Source organism: Blastomyces dermatitidis (genome assembly GCF_000003525.1).
Source record: "Blastomyces dermatitidis ER-3 genomic scaffold supercont1.2, whole genome shotgun sequence".
In the NCBI taxonomy this organism is placed as follows: domain Eukaryota; kingdom Fungi; phylum Ascomycota; class Eurotiomycetes; order Onygenales; family Ajellomycetaceae; genus Blastomyces; species Blastomyces dermatitidis.
The window spans coordinates 5,377,554-5,393,314 of NW_025544775.1; the positions used below are offsets into that span (position 1 = coordinate 5,377,554).

Sequence of the window (15,761 nt, forward strand, 5' to 3'; positions counted from 1 at the left end):
AGCTTGGCATCTAAGCTCCTTCTGGGATGTAGTGCGATCTAGCCAATCGCCGTGCGGGCGCGTTTAGAGTCAAACAGTCGTCCACGACGTCTGGAGGGTCATTAATAATAATCATGAGCCCAAGAGCCCTAGGCTTCAGACTCTATGCCGCATTGCACTGCGTTTTCCAATGTCGTCTATTCCCTCGCTTCGAAGTGATGTTGCATAGCAGACCAACTAGTCAGTTATGCCAGGCGGATCCGGATATGTGACCGACCATCATTTCGTCTCATATATAAATGTGTAGAGAGCCCACTACGAGCACCGCTCGGCTGGTGGCTTTTAGCTGTCATGTACATGTACACATTCAGTTCTAGAATCAAATGCTCATGGCTGTCCAATTTAGTGATGAAATGGCGGCGAGAGCCAGGGCTCTCTGTACAGAGATAACTCCGCAATGCCCTGTTGAGTTCACCACACTAGGGTACTTCCCAAACTTAGGCGCAAACAGCTTTTTCTGTGCTTGTTTCGGGGTTTTCTTCTTTGTCGCCCTCGTGGTAGGAGTGTGGAAGAAGACATGGACATTCACCTTTGCTGTTACGGGAGCATGCGCGTTAGAATCCGTCGGTATGTTTAATTTTGCGCATGTACAGTATGGTATGGGCCTGTTGTCTCTAACATCCACTTTTGCTCTCTAGGGTATGCAGGCAGGGTTTTGATATACCAAAATCCGTGGGGGACAGGGTTCACCCTACAAATCATCACCATCATCCTTGGGCCAACGTTCCTCTGTGCTGCTATCTACCTGACCCTAAAACACGTCGCTCTGGCCGTGGGCCGTGAGATATCCCGCATACCGCCTTATCTGTACACATGGATCTTTATCCCATGTGATATTCTCTGCCTTGTCCTGCAAGGGATTGGCGGCGGCGTGGCCGCAAGTGGCGACCAGAAGAAAGATAAGGGCCTCCTGGATAACGGAAATCGCATAATCATGGCAGGCATCGGTCTTCAGGTTGCCGTACTCTCGCTTTTTGGAACGGCCGCCCTGGACTACTATTGGCGCGTATCCCGTTATCATCGCAAATTGCTGGCCACCGATGAGGAACGAGCGGCATGGAGGGATAGGAAGTTCCACATTTTTGCTGGTGCTGTGTCCATGGCCTATCTAACCATCTACTCCAGATGCGTATACCGGTGAGTAGATTAATGCTGTGTTTCCATTTTCTCGAGTGCGACAGAGACACTGACTGTGAACAGTATTGCAGAGATGGCTGGAGGTTGGGGGTGAGTACTCACAAAAAGTGGCATAGAAATGTCTGTGCTGGTGCTAACAGAGCTCCAGAAATCCCATTATGCGAGACGAACCCTCATTCATTGCTATGGAATCAGTGTATGTTCCCCCTTCGCCCTCCCTCCTTATTTTTCGTATCATGAAGGGCCGCGTTTGTGTGTCCAAATCGGAAATTGGAAGCCAACTAAAAATCGTCATCATTGCGCATTGCGATAGGATGATCCTAATTGCCGCCGGCTTGCTCTCCTGCTTCCCTGCAGGCATTTTGTTTCCGCGCATGAGCACACAGCTAAGAACCCCAAAGGCTTAGAAATACCATTTTAAAGAACACCACAACAGCACACGCTTTTCGGTATTGTAATAAAGTCGGTCCTGTGGATCAAGGGGGATCCAGAAAGCCTTGGTTTACGATGTCTTCAACCCGCAACGACCTGGAACGGCCAGAGTATTATGTGTTTTAGTGGGTGCGCATTCGATTCGAGCGTCTTGAGAAGAAAGGAGGAGGAGTATTTTTTTTTCCACGGATGCGGACAATATCGATAGGGAGTAAGTAACTTTTGGTATCAACGAACTATAACGCGACATATTGAAGAGCGCGGGGAAGAAAGAGGTTTGTTTGTTGAACGGTTTCTGAGGTTGGTACATGTACAAGAGGGGGGAGACGTGAGGGGTCAGTCACGTACATGGCGTTGTCGTGAGATGGATGTCTACATTTATTTGTGTCGCCAAGTGCCATGATGTATGTATGTACATATAAAAAAAATAATGGTGCCATAAGAGGAATATAATAAATTAAGGGACCTTTTTCTCTCCTTTTTATCTCCAGCCAGGACCAGCCTTCTTTCCCCTTTCTTTCCTTTCCTCCTTTTTTTCTTTTTCTTTTACAAGAGCAATAAAAACTAATACAATAATTCACAAGAAAAGCCGAAAAAAAAAGAAAAAAAAAGAAAAAAAAGAAAAAATACAGAAAAAATACAGAAAAAATGGGGGGTAGCTAGTCTGAGGAGAAATGAAAAATGCCACGAAGATTTTAAAACAAAGGCAAAATGTAAAAGGGGGTATTAACGAAAATAAAAATAAAAAAGAGAGAGAGAGAGACAAAGGAAATAGAGATAGAAAACATAAAAAAAAAAAAAAAAAGATAACACGACATCAGGAATAATGCGTGGAGAGACATGATGAGATACGAAATTGAAAGAAGATGCCAGAAAAATAATCGGAAAAAGGAAAAAGGAAACAGGAGAAAGACATGAAAGGGAGAACTAGAGACGGATTATCAATCGAAAATGTGAGGAGAGCGTTCAACGTAATCGCGAAAAGGCTAGGTAGGGGGTAGATCGATATTAGTCGGAGGGGTATGGCACATAAAAAAAAAAAAATATAAGATAGACAGGTCTTTAGAAGGTGTAAGAAATGGGGATCTTTTTAAAGAAAATTTAGATATTAAAAAATTGAGGTATAACGCAAAAAGGGATGGAAATTGAGTATACGTTTGGGGGAGAGGGGTGGAAGATATAAATATTACGAGATGAGAGGGTGTTAGAAAACAAAAAATCCAGAACAAGTTTCAGGCAAAAAATTCACACTTCATTAGTTTCTTTCCCTTATTGCCCTTTTTCCCACGTTACCCCCTTCTCTTGGAAAGGCGGGGAACACGGCAAATCGTGGGTGGAGATTGGGTAGCCGGCGGCAAGAAAAGAGATTACGAGGGGATCAAAATGTCAAAATATCGGGGATTGGTCAGATCAAATGCCTTTGGAGCAAAGTAAAGTAAATTAGATAGAGGCATAGAAAGGTAAGTCGGTGGCGGCGGCGGCGGTGATAGGAGGGAAAGTGTTTGCATAAAAAAAGCGAAGCAAGCACTCAAAGAAAATAGTAATAAATTTGTTTCTTTTTTCAGTGTCTGTTAGTCACTGTTCCCCGTCGACCCCCCTCCCTCCTCCCCTGGACAACAGTCGTCCAATCCTCCCACTCCTTCGCAACCTCCATCATCACATTCCCCATAACAAGCGCGGAAGCCATAAGCCCATGGCCCTCTCCTTCGAGCACCCGCACCTCACACCGCCGCATCGTCTTGCCCAGCCACCGCACGTTGTCAACGGGGACCCGCGTGTCCCTTGTACCGTGGTGAATAACTACGGCGCGGTTGATGTCGACGTAGCGGAATCCTATTGTCTGGCGCCGTTCGAGGCAGACGAGCAGATCGACGGCTGGGTTCGCGTTGGTGGTGGCTAGTTCCCAGATGGCGTGGGTGAGGCGGTTGTCGTAATCTGACTGGCGCTCCTTGTCGATGGCGGCCGCTGCGGCGATGATGGCGGACTCTGCCTTAGGATCTGATGGGTTCGCGGTCACGCGGGAGACAACTTCTTGGGAATCACGTTTGGTTGGGCCGCGAGGCATGGATACGGAACTCCGGCGTTGTTGTGAAATGAAATTATTGAAGCCGGCATCGCTGGTGCCGGCTATGGTTGTGCTGCGGCGTTTGGTCCGCCTTGAGTTTTTGGGCAGGCTGCTGGTGATGCTCGCGCTGGTTGTTGTCATGAAACTGGAATTGGCGACTTTGAGGAAGGGGGTGGGTAAGGCACGAAGGATTCTCTGGGAGTATGGAACGGCGCTGGCTGGAAGGGGTTCTTTGTGAGAACCCATGCTGGTCATCTGAGATGGAGGTATCCATGGAGCAAGTAGATGTAGCCGTCCTCGGATATGTTGCGGCATTCGCAACGCGGTCGCAAGAGCATATATCGCCCCAGCGGAATGGGCCATCATAGAGAATTTTGTGATTTTAAGGAAATTGCAAATAATGGCGACGTCATCTATCAATAATTTAGCACAAGCACTTTCTCCGTAAACATAGAGAGTGTGCAAAGAAATGTTGGAGGAAAATGGAATGAGTCAATCATACCTGGCCAGCTAAGTGGCGTCCCCGATCCATCAACACAGGGCTCACTCTCCCCAACACCAGGTCGATCTGGCGTGATTAACCTTAGTTTCAGCGTCCGAGCCAGCTCGTCGTAAAAGGCAGTTAAATATCTCGTTAAACCCATGCCCACGCAGCAGAATACCACATGGCCTTTCGGGTCACCAACTTCTGAGAACGCAATTACTCGTCCCGTATGTGGATGTCTGACCTTCTGAGTCAGTCTCCGAGATGATAGATAGTCGTGAACAGCATCGTCAATGGAATCCGAACTGGACGGCCGGTCTTCCTGCCCTAGAGACAAACGAGGACCGGGCGATACTGCGCCTGACAATGTCCGTCGGTGGTTTGATTCTGAATTACTGTTCTGCGTCGACTTTCGCCGTAGCACGCCTGATTCATTGCGATCGGGCTTTTCGAATGATTGCTTCCCTGATGCAGGCTGGATATTCGTAGTTTTCAAGGAGAGAGGTCCGCTGTTGCGTTTTTGGGTTACGTGTGATTTCCGTGTGAGAATAGCGGGTGAGGGTGCACTTTCATGTTGCGTCTCATCAACTTCTTTTAGTGGCTGGTCGGACACTGTATGAACAGATTGTCGGACCAAAACTGTTTCTTTTGTTACCGTCGTCTGCTGAGTTGCTGGCTGTTTGGGGCTCGGCCTGGGTGTCCGGGACTGCGGATTGCCTTCTGGCGTTCCGTCCGTCTGCAATTCGTCCTTAATCTTCTTCTGCTGCTCCTTGAGCTCTTGTATCCGTTTCGAAACTTGATCGTCTTCCGCATTTACCTCCGCGATATCACGATCAATAGTAAAATCCCGATTCGAATACACGCTATGGCGACCTGAGCGACGTTTTTTATTTGAATTCCCATGGTAGCTGTGGCGCAAAGAGGATTCGCGAGTGGGAATGACTCTGCCGCTTCCAATTCCACCAGGACTACCATTGCCTGTGTCAGGAATTGACCTCTGTGTACCAAGGGTTGGAGCAGACTCGCGACGATTGTCCTCATTTAATTGTTTCTCGAGCAACTGGAAAACACCGTTGTTCAGACTCACTTCTTCCGCCAAATCAGCCATTGAAGGGGTAGAACGCAAGCTTAGCCGGCTACGCGAGCTGTTCAATCTCCCATCTCCACCCTTATGAAATCGATCACTGTCCTTATCCTTGGGAAACTCCCTCGAGGCCCTCTTCAGGATATTAAGCTGATGCTTCAAACTTCTTCGACCGCCACTGCTGGAAGAGGCGATACTTGCGGTAGACATTCGAGGGCCTGGTTCCAAACTGGGCACGCCAAAACCTAACCCATCCTCTGGGCCGGTAATTGAGGAAGCCATCGAGGCTCTAGAGCCTGATCGCATCAGTGAGGTATCGCCAGGAGGACTGCGTGGGGAGCAAGGAGACCGCGGTGAACGGGGGGATGCGGGAGCCTTTGCCATTCGTACGACGGGGGAGATCGCCGCATCGTCTGGGTGTAAAAACGAATTTTCCTCCTCGTCGACTACAGGCTTGTTGTAGGCGCCATAATCCATTCCAAAACCTGGGGTGGTAGGCACATTTGCATCCCAGCCATCGCGGGGAAACTCCGTCTGCCGGAAACCAGGGGACGAGGGAGCGGTGCGAGGGCCGATTTCGGGAAAATTATCGAAGTGAGACTGGGCTGGCGTTGAAATGGCGGAGAGGGACGAGATCAGGGACGAGATCACTTCAGGAGAGGCTGGTGGGATGTGCTTGTGGGCAGAGGCATTGGCAGACCGAGCGGGCAGACTTTTTCGGCGGTGGGCAAGGTCTGCCTGGGAGTCTGCTCGATGCTGAGAGCCCATTGTGTCTTTCATGGCTGCAGGATTTGCATAAATGCTGCGAACGACAGTAGGTTACAGGGCATGCGTCTGTGAAGCGCAGTCACGAAATCGCAGGGCTCAGGAGAATTTGGATGCGATCACTTTCTTCAGCAGACGCTAACATGCTCTAGTTCCGTATTGACGGGTTATTCCCCCCCTATTTTTCGTCCTTGTAGGTACTGACGGATTAATGGAGGCGGCTCAAAGAATCCCAAGTTATTATCAATGTAGACAATTAAGAACAATCAAAATTTTAGCAATTCGTAGCAGTCGTTGCATGGGCGATTGGTCGCAGTAGTTATGCAGGAGGAGGACGTGGTATGATCTCACGACGATAAGGAGAACTCGAACTGGGGTTCTAAAAAAAATCCGAGGCGAAAAAAAAAAACAAATGCTGATCCCGTGCTGGTTTATTTAGCTCCCTTTTCGTTTCTTTTTCCTGCGCTTCCTTGTTGCCAGTCGTTTTCCTTTCCTGGCCCGGGGTCAGCAAAGAATGAGTCTGCAGGCCCAATCAAGAAATCGAGATATGCAGGGACTCTATCTGTGCCAGGACTGGCTCAGGGAGATGCAACCCCAGCATCAGGATATTCTCAACAGACTGATCTCGAGCAAGATGACTGGTAGTGGGGGTCGTAGGCTAGCAAAAAGCAACGACTGCCCAGACGGCGCGATTATGTTTGGACAAAGCGAGATTGAGCCGAGATGGAGGAGCAGGCGACGAGGGCAATAAATACGACCACTGATAGGAGGGACGGACAAACCTATTTACGCCACCAGCTAGATTTGAATATCTCAGCCTACAGAATCCGGAGTCCAGAGAGCTGGGAAGCAATGCGCCGGGGTTGTATGGAGTAGTAATAACTATTTTATTATATCGAACAATGTGTCCCAGCTTGTGTAAACAACACGTCGTCTGCTGACATAAACGCGTCTCCCTACATTCCTCAACTAACTCTCCATGCTCAGAATGCCTCTATAGCCCGTATAAATCCCAAGTCTCAGTGTGGAAAGGAGTCATCTCCTCATATGTGAGATATTATCTACAGCCAACCAGCCAGTATGTCTCTGGGCAGAAAAAACCCCATATTGCATGCAATCTTGACATTCTGTACTCCGTATTTCATCATCTACTCCGTCGAATACTTATGGCGAAGAACTGTACAGGTTTCGCCCTCCTCCCGATTACCACGCTTTTTTTCTCTTTTAATACGCCAATTCGCATTTTCATTTATTCTGCTAGGTATCGATAATTGCGCGCCTGCGTGTAATGCATTTATTTGCTGTATTCGATGGGTCTGCGCCGTTGTCTATTTATATTGACACAATGACCCAACTATAACAAGAAACCTTGGATCTTGGATTTTCGGCCTGGTCCATTGGTTTCCTTTAACTATTCTATTTACTCCCGTTTGGCCGTTTGGGTTACCACCATGGAAGTACAACTAGACATGGGATTATGTACTGACAAGAACGACCCGGCCTTATATACAATAGGATCTCCGACAGCGTATGTAGTTAGGATACATGAATGAGATTTTGTAAGTTGCATGCTTGATTTATTTTAACACACCCCTGACCACTGACGCCATCTAGAGAGGCCCGTCCGAGAAATGGACAAATCGAGGATATCATCGAGGCGACGGGTTTTGTCACATTGAGGGTTTCATACTGAGTATATACAGCCAAAATCAGCTATAGTTACCCAAAACTCCTGTGCCATCTCAAACATGGCCCCCTTGAAATTGTCAAATTTGGCTTTAATCTTCGCAAATAATGAAAGCCGAATATCTATATCGGGTTTCCCTGTGGCTTCCGACGCCCGCGTGAAACTCGAATATTGCATCCCGTGTACAACCTCCTCAAACGGACCAGTTTGTCCGCACATTATTGGATTCTTGTATCTCACAATGACTCCCCGTTCCTGACTCCAGAATGCATGACCCTTCATTTACCAGGCTTACTTACGTATTTATTAATGATGTCAATATCTGTCTCGGAATCTTATTTAGTACACGGACCCCGCGAAGCCCCCAAGGTTACCCTAGTGGGTCGTGCGGATTCCCGCTGGAGACCATTGTCAGACCACCCCAGCTACTTTCGGCTTACGAGGGCAGTCGGGAATACAGGTATCAATCACTTTTTGCTCACTATAAAGAAGGATCCCAGTTCTGATTGGTGACTGGAGTTGAGTGCGATTTGAATGGGGCGGCTGCTGGTCTTGTACGTGCGCGTGTACGGTATAGAAACAGCAAAGGCAAATCGTGTAGACGTGATAGAAATACACATCCGCTTTTCCCTTTTTTTTTTCTCGTGTAACTAAATGCGCTTTGAGGTCCTTTCCATTATCAGTGCCTTAAAAAATATGGCTTGTATGATTTACTTTGGTGATGGCATAATTGACTCCAGCGCATGTAGAGAATGCTTGAGCACATCATAATGTAGAAGAATGTAGACATGTACTCTACTCTATAGCACAATCATAAGTTCTTTAATGTATTTCCCAGATGATATAACAGTGACATTGGTGTGGAAGAAATGGACTAGTGCGTGCGTTTAAGACTGCGATCCCCAACGTCCATCACAGCTTGCATATTTAATTCCACGTCACAGCTCTCCCAAACGGACCCGATCCTCAACATTTCCGCATCTACACCGCCGCAGGAGCACAGCTCGGCCCTACTACAAAATACTTCTGACAAAGTGCCTATCTGTTCTGAGTTAGGAACGTCGATGGTCTCGGAAATGCATTCATTGGCTATCACCCATCCTGCGCCATAAACCGCTCCCACACACGCCTTGGAGCAATGGACGCTTACCCGCCAGACTACGTTGACCACAACCTCCCACTCATCCTCCTGTCTGGTGTTGGATCTGACCCTGAGCCTGATGCTCAGGAAAAGATTATCCCAGTCGATGGTGCTGAGTACCCTCATCTGGGGGAAGGCGGCGTCCAGATATTTTCTGATTTTCCCCTCCTGACCGATTCCACGGCGGAGAGGGTGTTGAATGCTCTCCTTAGCCAGGATGCGACGCGCAGACCATGGAATTCTAAAAATGATGGAGCAAGGGCGGGGGCTGTTGGGTATAAAATTAAGAGGGTTGGGCGGGTAGGTCAGCGCTCCTTGGGCGATTTATATGTTGTCCCGCCTATGCCAATGTGCAAGCATGTGCTACACTTCATTCTGGTGGACTTTGATGCATCTGGCTTACCTTGCATGAAATCCAATTATGAAGACCTTGCGGCATACTGACTACATGATATAGACTTATACTCTCCCTCCCCGTAAAGGTCCCGCTATTCCCAAATCGCCCCCACCGAGCAACGTTTCCGGCAGGCCAAGTAATCATACAGCTTCTCCCGCCATGCTTCACTCACCGATATCTCCTCTGACACCAAGTTCCCCAACATTTCCTGACGGAATCATGACACCGCTGTGGGTCATGAAGCACCAGGCATTGGTCCCCGCAGCCTTTGTCAACTTCTTCCCATTCACGACCGATTCCAACATGGCCTCCCTTGGTGATAATCAGTTGAAGATAGAAATTAATAGTTTACGGAAGCAATGGGCGGCATCCGGATACAAGACACGATTCATTGTTGCTTTGCTTTGTGAAGATGGACCGTTACCAGAAGACGCAAATGATCGGATCGCTAGCATCAGGGTGGCGACAAACCTGGATCCGAAAAGTATTTTCGTTCTCCAACCCGAGCCATCGCAGTTAGATATTAGTGAATTTATCAAATCTCTCTTCGTCAATCTGCAAAGCCCAAGTGTTGAGTACTATAGGGATCTCTCGAAACATGCTAGGCGGAAGAAAAACCGAGGCACCATCCCTCCACCAACTGCACCACCTACCAGCGGGACCTCACAAACTCTGCCGCTCCAGGGCTGGAATGTTCGGTATGACTTTAAACTGGGCGCCTTTGCTGAATTTCGTCAAGAAATGGACGCTGCGTGTCGAAGTTACGAGGCTGCTTATGAGGGGCTCTTTGGCGAAGAAGTGTTCGAGATGATTGCTGGATGGAGCCCTAGGTTTAACGATGCCAGAATGCTTGCGGACATTCTCGCTATTCGGATCATTCGTTGTTTGTTATGGACTGAACAGACTTCATCCGCAGTCCACATATGGATAAACCACAAGAATCGCGTCAAAGACATTGTAGATCGTCGAGGTAAAGGGACGAATAATTACGGGTGGGAGGCATGGGAAGCCAGATGGTCTCTGGTGATGGCACAAATTATGCATCAGGCGGAAATATCATCACTAATAGTTCCCGATCTTCTGGGGTCGGTACCTGATCTCCACAAAACAATATACGCCATGCCCGAGAAAGCAGTTCCCATTGGTGGGAGAATACGTCCATGGGAGTACCTCCACCATGAGGGCTACTGGCTGCGCTGCGCTGCCCAACACACCGAGCGTAGGAGACAGCTTGCAGAGAATATTCCGGATGAAGACCGGGTGGCTTCCACCCAACCTACTAGCTCGTCATCACTGAGTCGAACTACCGTCTACGACACCTATCTTTCTCCTGAACCTTACAATGAATACCCCATGTCTGACCATCCAGGGCTCACTCATTCTAAGTTAATTATCAGTTTTCTTGAATCATCAATAGAGGAGTTCTCCAAAAGGCAACAAAACCGCATGGTAGAACAGCTAAAGCTAAAGATGGCGAAGGAGCATATGAGAATTGGACAATGGAAGGATGCATTGGCTATCCTACGACCTCTATGGCCGCAGCTATCATGGCGGCGGAATGGCTGGTGGAAGCTAATGGAAGATTTTGCCTGGACATTGCGGGAATGTGCTTTTCAGGCCGAAGATAGAGAAACCGTTTTGAGAGCAGATTGGGAGCTAATGAACCATAGTAAGATCCTCCTTCCTCACTCAATTTGGATCGGTTTTCCAAGTTTGCTAATTTTACTTTACTTTCTGATTTTAGCTTTCGCCGTGCGGCAAGGGTGGTGTTACGATATCCATAAAAGTATCGAAAAGTTGCCACCAGTGAAACCGAAACCGGTTGTGATTCTTAAAGGGGAAGATTCGGTTTCATGTCGTACGCTCCCCCATGCCCTAGCGTTGTTTTGGAATCAGAATACTGAGCTAATCATTTGTTGAATTTCTGCTCATAGTTGCGGCCTCTTTTGTCTTCGCGAAATCAGAAGGCAATGTGGGAGAGCCTCTACAATCCCAGCTTGTTATCAGGTCGTGTGCGCAGGCTGGATCGTCGCCAATTCGCTTGACGGAGGTAAAAGTTGTTTTTGAAGGCAGCATTCGGCCTATCAAGCTTCTACCGAGCGAGGACGCCACGTCGAGCTCTTCTACCAGTTGTGAGATTATATCCGTTCCGTTACAAGATTCTGCAAAGGTGGACGCTTCTTCCGTGCGATCACCAACTGCTGGGTTGTCCTTGATGGCCGGGTTCACCAACCTCTCATTTAACCCGAAGCAGACACGGGCGTTCAACCTTGTGTCGGTGCCACGAGAACCAGGCGAGGCACGAGTGGCGTCAATTACATTACGAATCGAGGAAGAAAATTTCGATCTGGCCTGCATTATTAGTGAACAGAACCGAGAGGAGTCAGTCTGGTGGAGAATGGGGAAGCAAGGGCCCATTTCCCGAAGGACAGGAAAGGATAGGGATACTTCAGTGGCACAGATCTTGCCGAAACCTCCGAAAGTCCGCATCACGACGCCCAATTTACGGAATCACTATTACACGGATGAGAAGGTCGTGTTTGACGTCCATATTGATAATGACGAAGACGAGGCAGCTGAGATTGATGTTGAGATGAAACTGTTTGGGCATACTGGAACCTCGGCGACGTTTTCATGGATTAATGAGACGGCTGCTGACTCAGAAGCATCTGAGGATGCAGGCTCGAGCACCCCCAGTACCCCTATTGAGGGTGACTCCTCGGCCCTGTCAAAACAATGTACAGTTGGGACATTGGGGCGTGGAGCCAGTCGCACCCTTTCAGTGTTGTTCACAAATACAACCCAACCGCTAGATTATGAGGTTGAAATATCCGCCTTCTACCACTTGGTTTCCGATATTGAAACTCAAATATTCAAAACCGTGTCCTTGGACTTATCCTTCATCAGACCATTCGAGGCAAATTATGAATTCTTACCTCGCATCCATCCGGCACCGTGGCCAGATTTCTTCCATTGTGATGATTCACCATCGGAAGATAGCGAAGCGAAGGAACAGAAACTCAATGGCCTTCAGCAACTGTGGTGCCTAAACTCGAAAATGGTGTCATTTGCTTTAGAACCACTTATCATCGAAGAAGTCAACGTGACACTACTTGGGATCACGGCTGGCAATGTTTGTAAAATCGGCCCGGAAACTCTCAAAAGCCCTGAAACTCCTACAATTGGACCTGAAGAGCTTCGAGAATCCGAATTCGCCATTGAAATCCAACGTCATGCGCTTGATGACCGGCAAGCGTCGACGCTAAACCTTTCACTGGATATACGATGGCGCCGACCCGACGATGACGACGGTGGTCCGCAATCCTCATCAACAACATCAACACTTCCGATCCCCCGCTTCCTCCTCCCTCTCGGCGAACCGCGTGTCCTCGCTAGCGCAACACCCTCCCCAACCTTCCCCGGCTTCCTACACCTCGACTACACCCTCGAAAACCCGTCCATGCACTTCCTCACCTTCAACCTGACAATGGAAGCCAGCGACCAGTTTGCGTTCCACGGACCCAAGTCCACCACAGTGCAGCTGGTACCGCTAAGCAGACATACGGTGCGATATAACTTGCTAGCAAATGTGACTGGCACGTGGATACAGCCGCAACTGGTGGTGGTGGATTCGTATTTTAATAAGACGTTGAGGGTGTTGCCTACGGAGGGGATGAGGGGAGATAAGAAGGGAATTTTGGTATGGGTTGATGCGGAAGGGTGAGAAAGGGGATGTGCGTGAGTTGTTGGAGCCGTGACTATTTTTGACTCAAGGATCTGAGGAGGAGCAAATAGAGCAAAGCATATGTACGAGGGATGCGTGGCTCCCTTCTGTTGGAAATCTATTTCGATACCATTTTTTGTGTTATCCACTAGTTAATGTCCGCGGGGGCGGGGGGGGGGGGTTTGCAGGAAATATTTTCCATTATGCAAACCTCAATTTTCTCCCTATGCTATGATTAATTACGACCATTTTCTCCACAAAAGTTTTTTCCTCTCAGTGTCATCTTGACCCGGTCAACCAACTAACTTGAGAGAGATACTTGGATTCTTGGCTTTCATACCTCCAAGGGATGCATTTGAGATGTGGTGCTCTTCGGCGTTGATACATCCCGAACACACACCCTTGTCTTGCTCATCATCCCAATGGCAAGCAATTCTACCCCCCCCACAACCAACTAAGCAGCTGGTGGGGGGTTGAATCCCGACGCCTAAATACTCAACGTTTACCTGCACCCCCCTAACAAGGGGGATATCTATTAATATTGTCATGTCACGTTCCAACCTATCTCTCCTTTCCTCCTTCTGTCATGAATTCCATTTCGTTGTCCCTCGTCCTTATCATCACCCAACACAACCCGCTAGACGGAAAGCCAAAACCCCCTGAAACCCCTCATGCCGTCGCCGACGCGCAACAAATATACCCCTGATACCGTGCGAAACTGGTATAACATGTCAGCTGGCTGAACACTGTCTTATCCTCAAGGTTCCTGTGTATGGCTGCATCCAAGCGTTCTGGGTACCCCTGCAGTTGATGCAGTTGAAGACAATCATATGGGCTGTTATATACTACCTCTTCACTAGCCTAGGAATCACTGCTAGTCCGTAGTTTTTTTTCTGCCTTTTCGCTCAAGCCAAAATCCACTTTCTTTAGTTTCCTTGCCTCTCTTTTTTTTTTTTTTTTTTTTTTTTTTTTTTTTCTTTCATGATCAGGGGTTACTTGCAGCACCGCAATAGGATACCATCGCCCATCGCCTCTGGGCCCACCGCTGTTACTCCGCCACACTCCCGCTCCGGATCTGGCTGGCAGCCGCTGGTGGGGGTTCCGTCCAAGGCTCGATCCTCTGGGCTCGGGGCCACCGAGCTCATCATCGCTATACGGACACTGAAAAAGGACCCATATTCGGTGCGCAAGGGCTTCGTGTATTCTCACTTTCGATGGATGATCATGAAGCAGAATCCAAAACTCACTGGGCGGACAGACGTCTCTGACCTGAAGCAAGATCCAGTAGTGATGTGGCAGCATCGCCACTATCTGTTAACAGTGGTCACGATGGGATTGTCTATCCCAATGCTCGTTGCCGGACTTGGCTGGGGAGACTGGTGAGGTGGGTTCATCTATTCAGGAATCCTGCGCATATTTTTCATTCAGCAGGCTACATTCTGCGTGAACTCGCTGGCCCACTTGCTGGGCGAGCAGCCGTTTGATGACCGCAATTCACCGCGCGATCATGTTGTTACAGCCCTCGTCACGCTGGGCGAGGGCTATCATAACTTCCACCATGAGTTCCCTTCCGACTACCGCAACGCGATCGAATGGTACCAGTATTATCCTACCAAATGGACAATCTGGCTCTGGAAACAAGTCGGTCTCGCCCATCATCTGAAACAATTCCGTGCCAATGAGATTGAAAGGGGGCGCCTGCAACAGCTGCAACAGCTGCAGAAGCAAGTAGATAGGAGACGGATCCAGTTGGACTGGGGGCGGTCTCTCGAGGAGCTGCCGGTCATGGAGTGGGAGGAGTATGTCGATCGGGCCAAGAAGCGTGGCCTCGTTGCCATTGCTGGGGTTGTTCATGATGTGACTGGGTTCATTAAGGAGCATCCCGGCGGCAAGGCGATGATCCAGTCGGGGATCGGCAAGCATGCCACGGCTATTTTTAATGGAGGCGTATACAATCATTCTACTGAGTAACGCAGCGCATAACTTACTGTCTAACGATGCGAGTAGGTGTGATACCCGGAGGGGCAGAGGTAGAGATCTGGAAGCGCGCAAACAAGAAGGGGAGCGCAATTTAGACGAATAAGATTCTTTTTTTAATTTATTTCTCTACATAATGCCTTATTATTGGAATGATCTTTTTTTTCTTTTTCTCCGGGGGGCGTGGCGATTCCGGGGCCCTTCACAGTCCATCTTCCCCTGTGTGTTGATGCCCCTGTAGCTTTCTCTGGAATTTCAGCTCCAATCCCACGCCACAGAGCCAGTTACTCTGCATGTAATGCATTTATACATACATTGGTTAGCCATTTCAAGATGAATAATATGGAGATAATTGGTGTAAGTTACTGACATGCAGGCTGACCATAAATTCTTTTGTATTTTCTTATATTTTCTTTGTGAGAAGTTGTGAGAGGGATAACTGGCGTTTTCTTGAATTGCCAACTATTACTGTAGAAATAGCTGACATGAGATGAAAATGTCTAACAATCAGGGCTATTTTCTACTTGTTCATAAACAGGGGTACGGAGCATATTACCCTGTACTGAACAGGATATCAAGCTTTTCATCCATTTCAAGAGCTTCCCCCTGTGTGTACTGTACTACCACAACAATGACATAACTATCCCTGTAAAAAGCTCTGTAACTAACATGGCTGATCAGGGGCTAAGAAAAGCAGGATTTACACATGCTCATACATGCATGTAATGTAATGTACATGTACATGTACATACAATTTCCAAGGCGGGTGGGACAATCAATGAATTACTATGCATCTGCGTAGAGTAACGAATTTATTTTTTGTACCTGT

The 15,761-nt window shown here is 48.2% G+C and overlaps 5 protein-coding genes across 6 annotated transcripts; 4 read left to right on the forward strand and 1 right to left on the reverse strand.

The window, feature by feature from the left end:
- The first annotated feature begins 91 nt into the window (after nt 1-91).
- On the forward strand, nt 92-2,257 carry BDCG_01980. Of its 2 annotated transcripts, XM_045417530.1 has the most exons (5): nt 92-606; nt 678-1,176; nt 1,240-1,266; nt 1,325-1,372; nt 1,490-2,257. In XM_045417530.1, the coding sequence occupies exons 1-5, from the start codon at nt 363-365 to the stop codon at nt 1,581-1,583; spliced, it is 912 nt and encodes a 303-aa protein (XP_045279865.1). In that variant the 5' UTR covers nt 92-362; the 3' UTR covers nt 1,584-2,257. The 2 variants fall into 2 exon arrangements, with proteins under 2 accessions (XP_045279865.1, XP_045279866.1); XM_045417531.1 differs by having other exon boundaries at nt 96-606; nt 1,248-1,372.
- Nucleotides 1,817-6,884, reverse strand: BDCG_01981 (hydrolase). The gene is made up of 2 exons (XM_045417532.1): nt 4,176-6,884; nt 1,817-4,086 (listed from the first exon to the last, which is right to left on the reverse strand). The coding sequence occupies exons 1-2, from the start codon at nt 6,019-6,021 to the stop codon at nt 3,170-3,172; spliced, it is 2,763 nt and encodes a 920-aa protein (XP_045274315.1). The 5' UTR covers nt 6,022-6,884; the 3' UTR covers nt 1,817-3,169.
- BDCG_01982 (uncharacterized protein) lies at nt 6,491-8,607 on the forward strand. The gene is made up of 3 exons (XM_045417533.1): nt 6,491-6,702; nt 7,007-7,565; nt 7,621-8,607. The coding sequence occupies exons 1-2, from the start codon at nt 6,521-6,523 to the stop codon at nt 7,275-7,277; spliced, it is 453 nt and encodes a 150-aa protein (XP_045274316.1). The 5' UTR covers nt 6,491-6,520; the 3' UTR covers nt 7,278-7,565; nt 7,621-8,607.
- A 224-nt stretch (nt 8,608-8,831) lies between these two features.
- Nucleotides 8,832-12,955, forward strand: BDCG_01983 (uncharacterized protein; the record flags this gene model as incomplete). Its single annotated transcript, XM_045417534.1, has 4 exons — nt 8,832-9,134; nt 9,292-10,900; nt 10,976-11,089; nt 11,166-12,955. 4 exons carry the CDS (start codon nt 8,832-8,834, stop codon nt 12,953-12,955), a joined length of 3,816 nt encoding a protein of 1,271 aa, XP_045274317.1.
- A 671-nt stretch (nt 12,956-13,626) lies between these two features.
- Nucleotides 13,627-14,926, forward strand: BDCG_01984 (stearoyl-CoA desaturase (delta-9 desaturase); the record flags this gene model as incomplete). The annotated part of the gene is made up of 4 exons (XM_045417535.1): nt 13,627-13,685; nt 13,945-14,242; nt 14,277-14,339; nt 14,387-14,926. The coding sequence occupies 4 exons, from the start codon at nt 13,627-13,629 to the stop codon at nt 14,924-14,926; spliced, it is 960 nt and encodes a 319-aa protein (XP_045274318.1).
- Between the last annotated feature and the right edge of the window lie 835 nt (nt 14,927-15,761).

What these genes read in the sequence shown, in the direction of transcription:
- BDCG_01980 (XM_045417530.1), top strand. Translation starts at nt 363, where the DNA reads ATGCTCATGGCTGTCCAATTTAGTGATGAAATGGCGGCGAGAGCCAGG. An exon ending in ATGCGCGTTAGAATCCGTCG is followed by an intron (nt 607 to 677) that starts GTATGTTTAATT and finishes TTTGCTCTCTAG; the next exon opens with GGTATGCAGGCAGGGTTTTG. An exon ending in TACTCCAGATGCGTATACCG is followed by an intron (nt 1,177 to 1,239) that starts GTGAGTAGATTA and finishes GACTGTGAACAG; the next exon opens with TATTGCAGAGATGGCTGGAG.
- BDCG_01981 (XM_045417532.1), bottom strand. Translation starts at nt 6,021, where the DNA reads ATGAAAGACACAATGGGCTCTCAGCATCGAGCAGACTCCCAGGCAGAC. An exon ending in GACGCCACTTAGCTGGCCAG is followed by an intron (nt 4,087 to 4,175) that starts GTATGATTGACT and finishes AATTATTGATAG; the next exon opens with ATGACGTCGCCATTATTTGC.
- BDCG_01982 (XM_045417533.1), top strand. Translation starts at nt 6,521, where the DNA reads ATGAGTCTGCAGGCCCAATCAAGAAATCGAGATATGCAGGGACTCTAT. An exon ending in TGCCCAGACGGCGCGATTAT is followed by an intron (nt 6,703 to 7,006) that starts GTTTGGACAAAG and finishes ATGCCTCTATAG; the next exon opens with CCCGTATAAATCCCAAGTCT.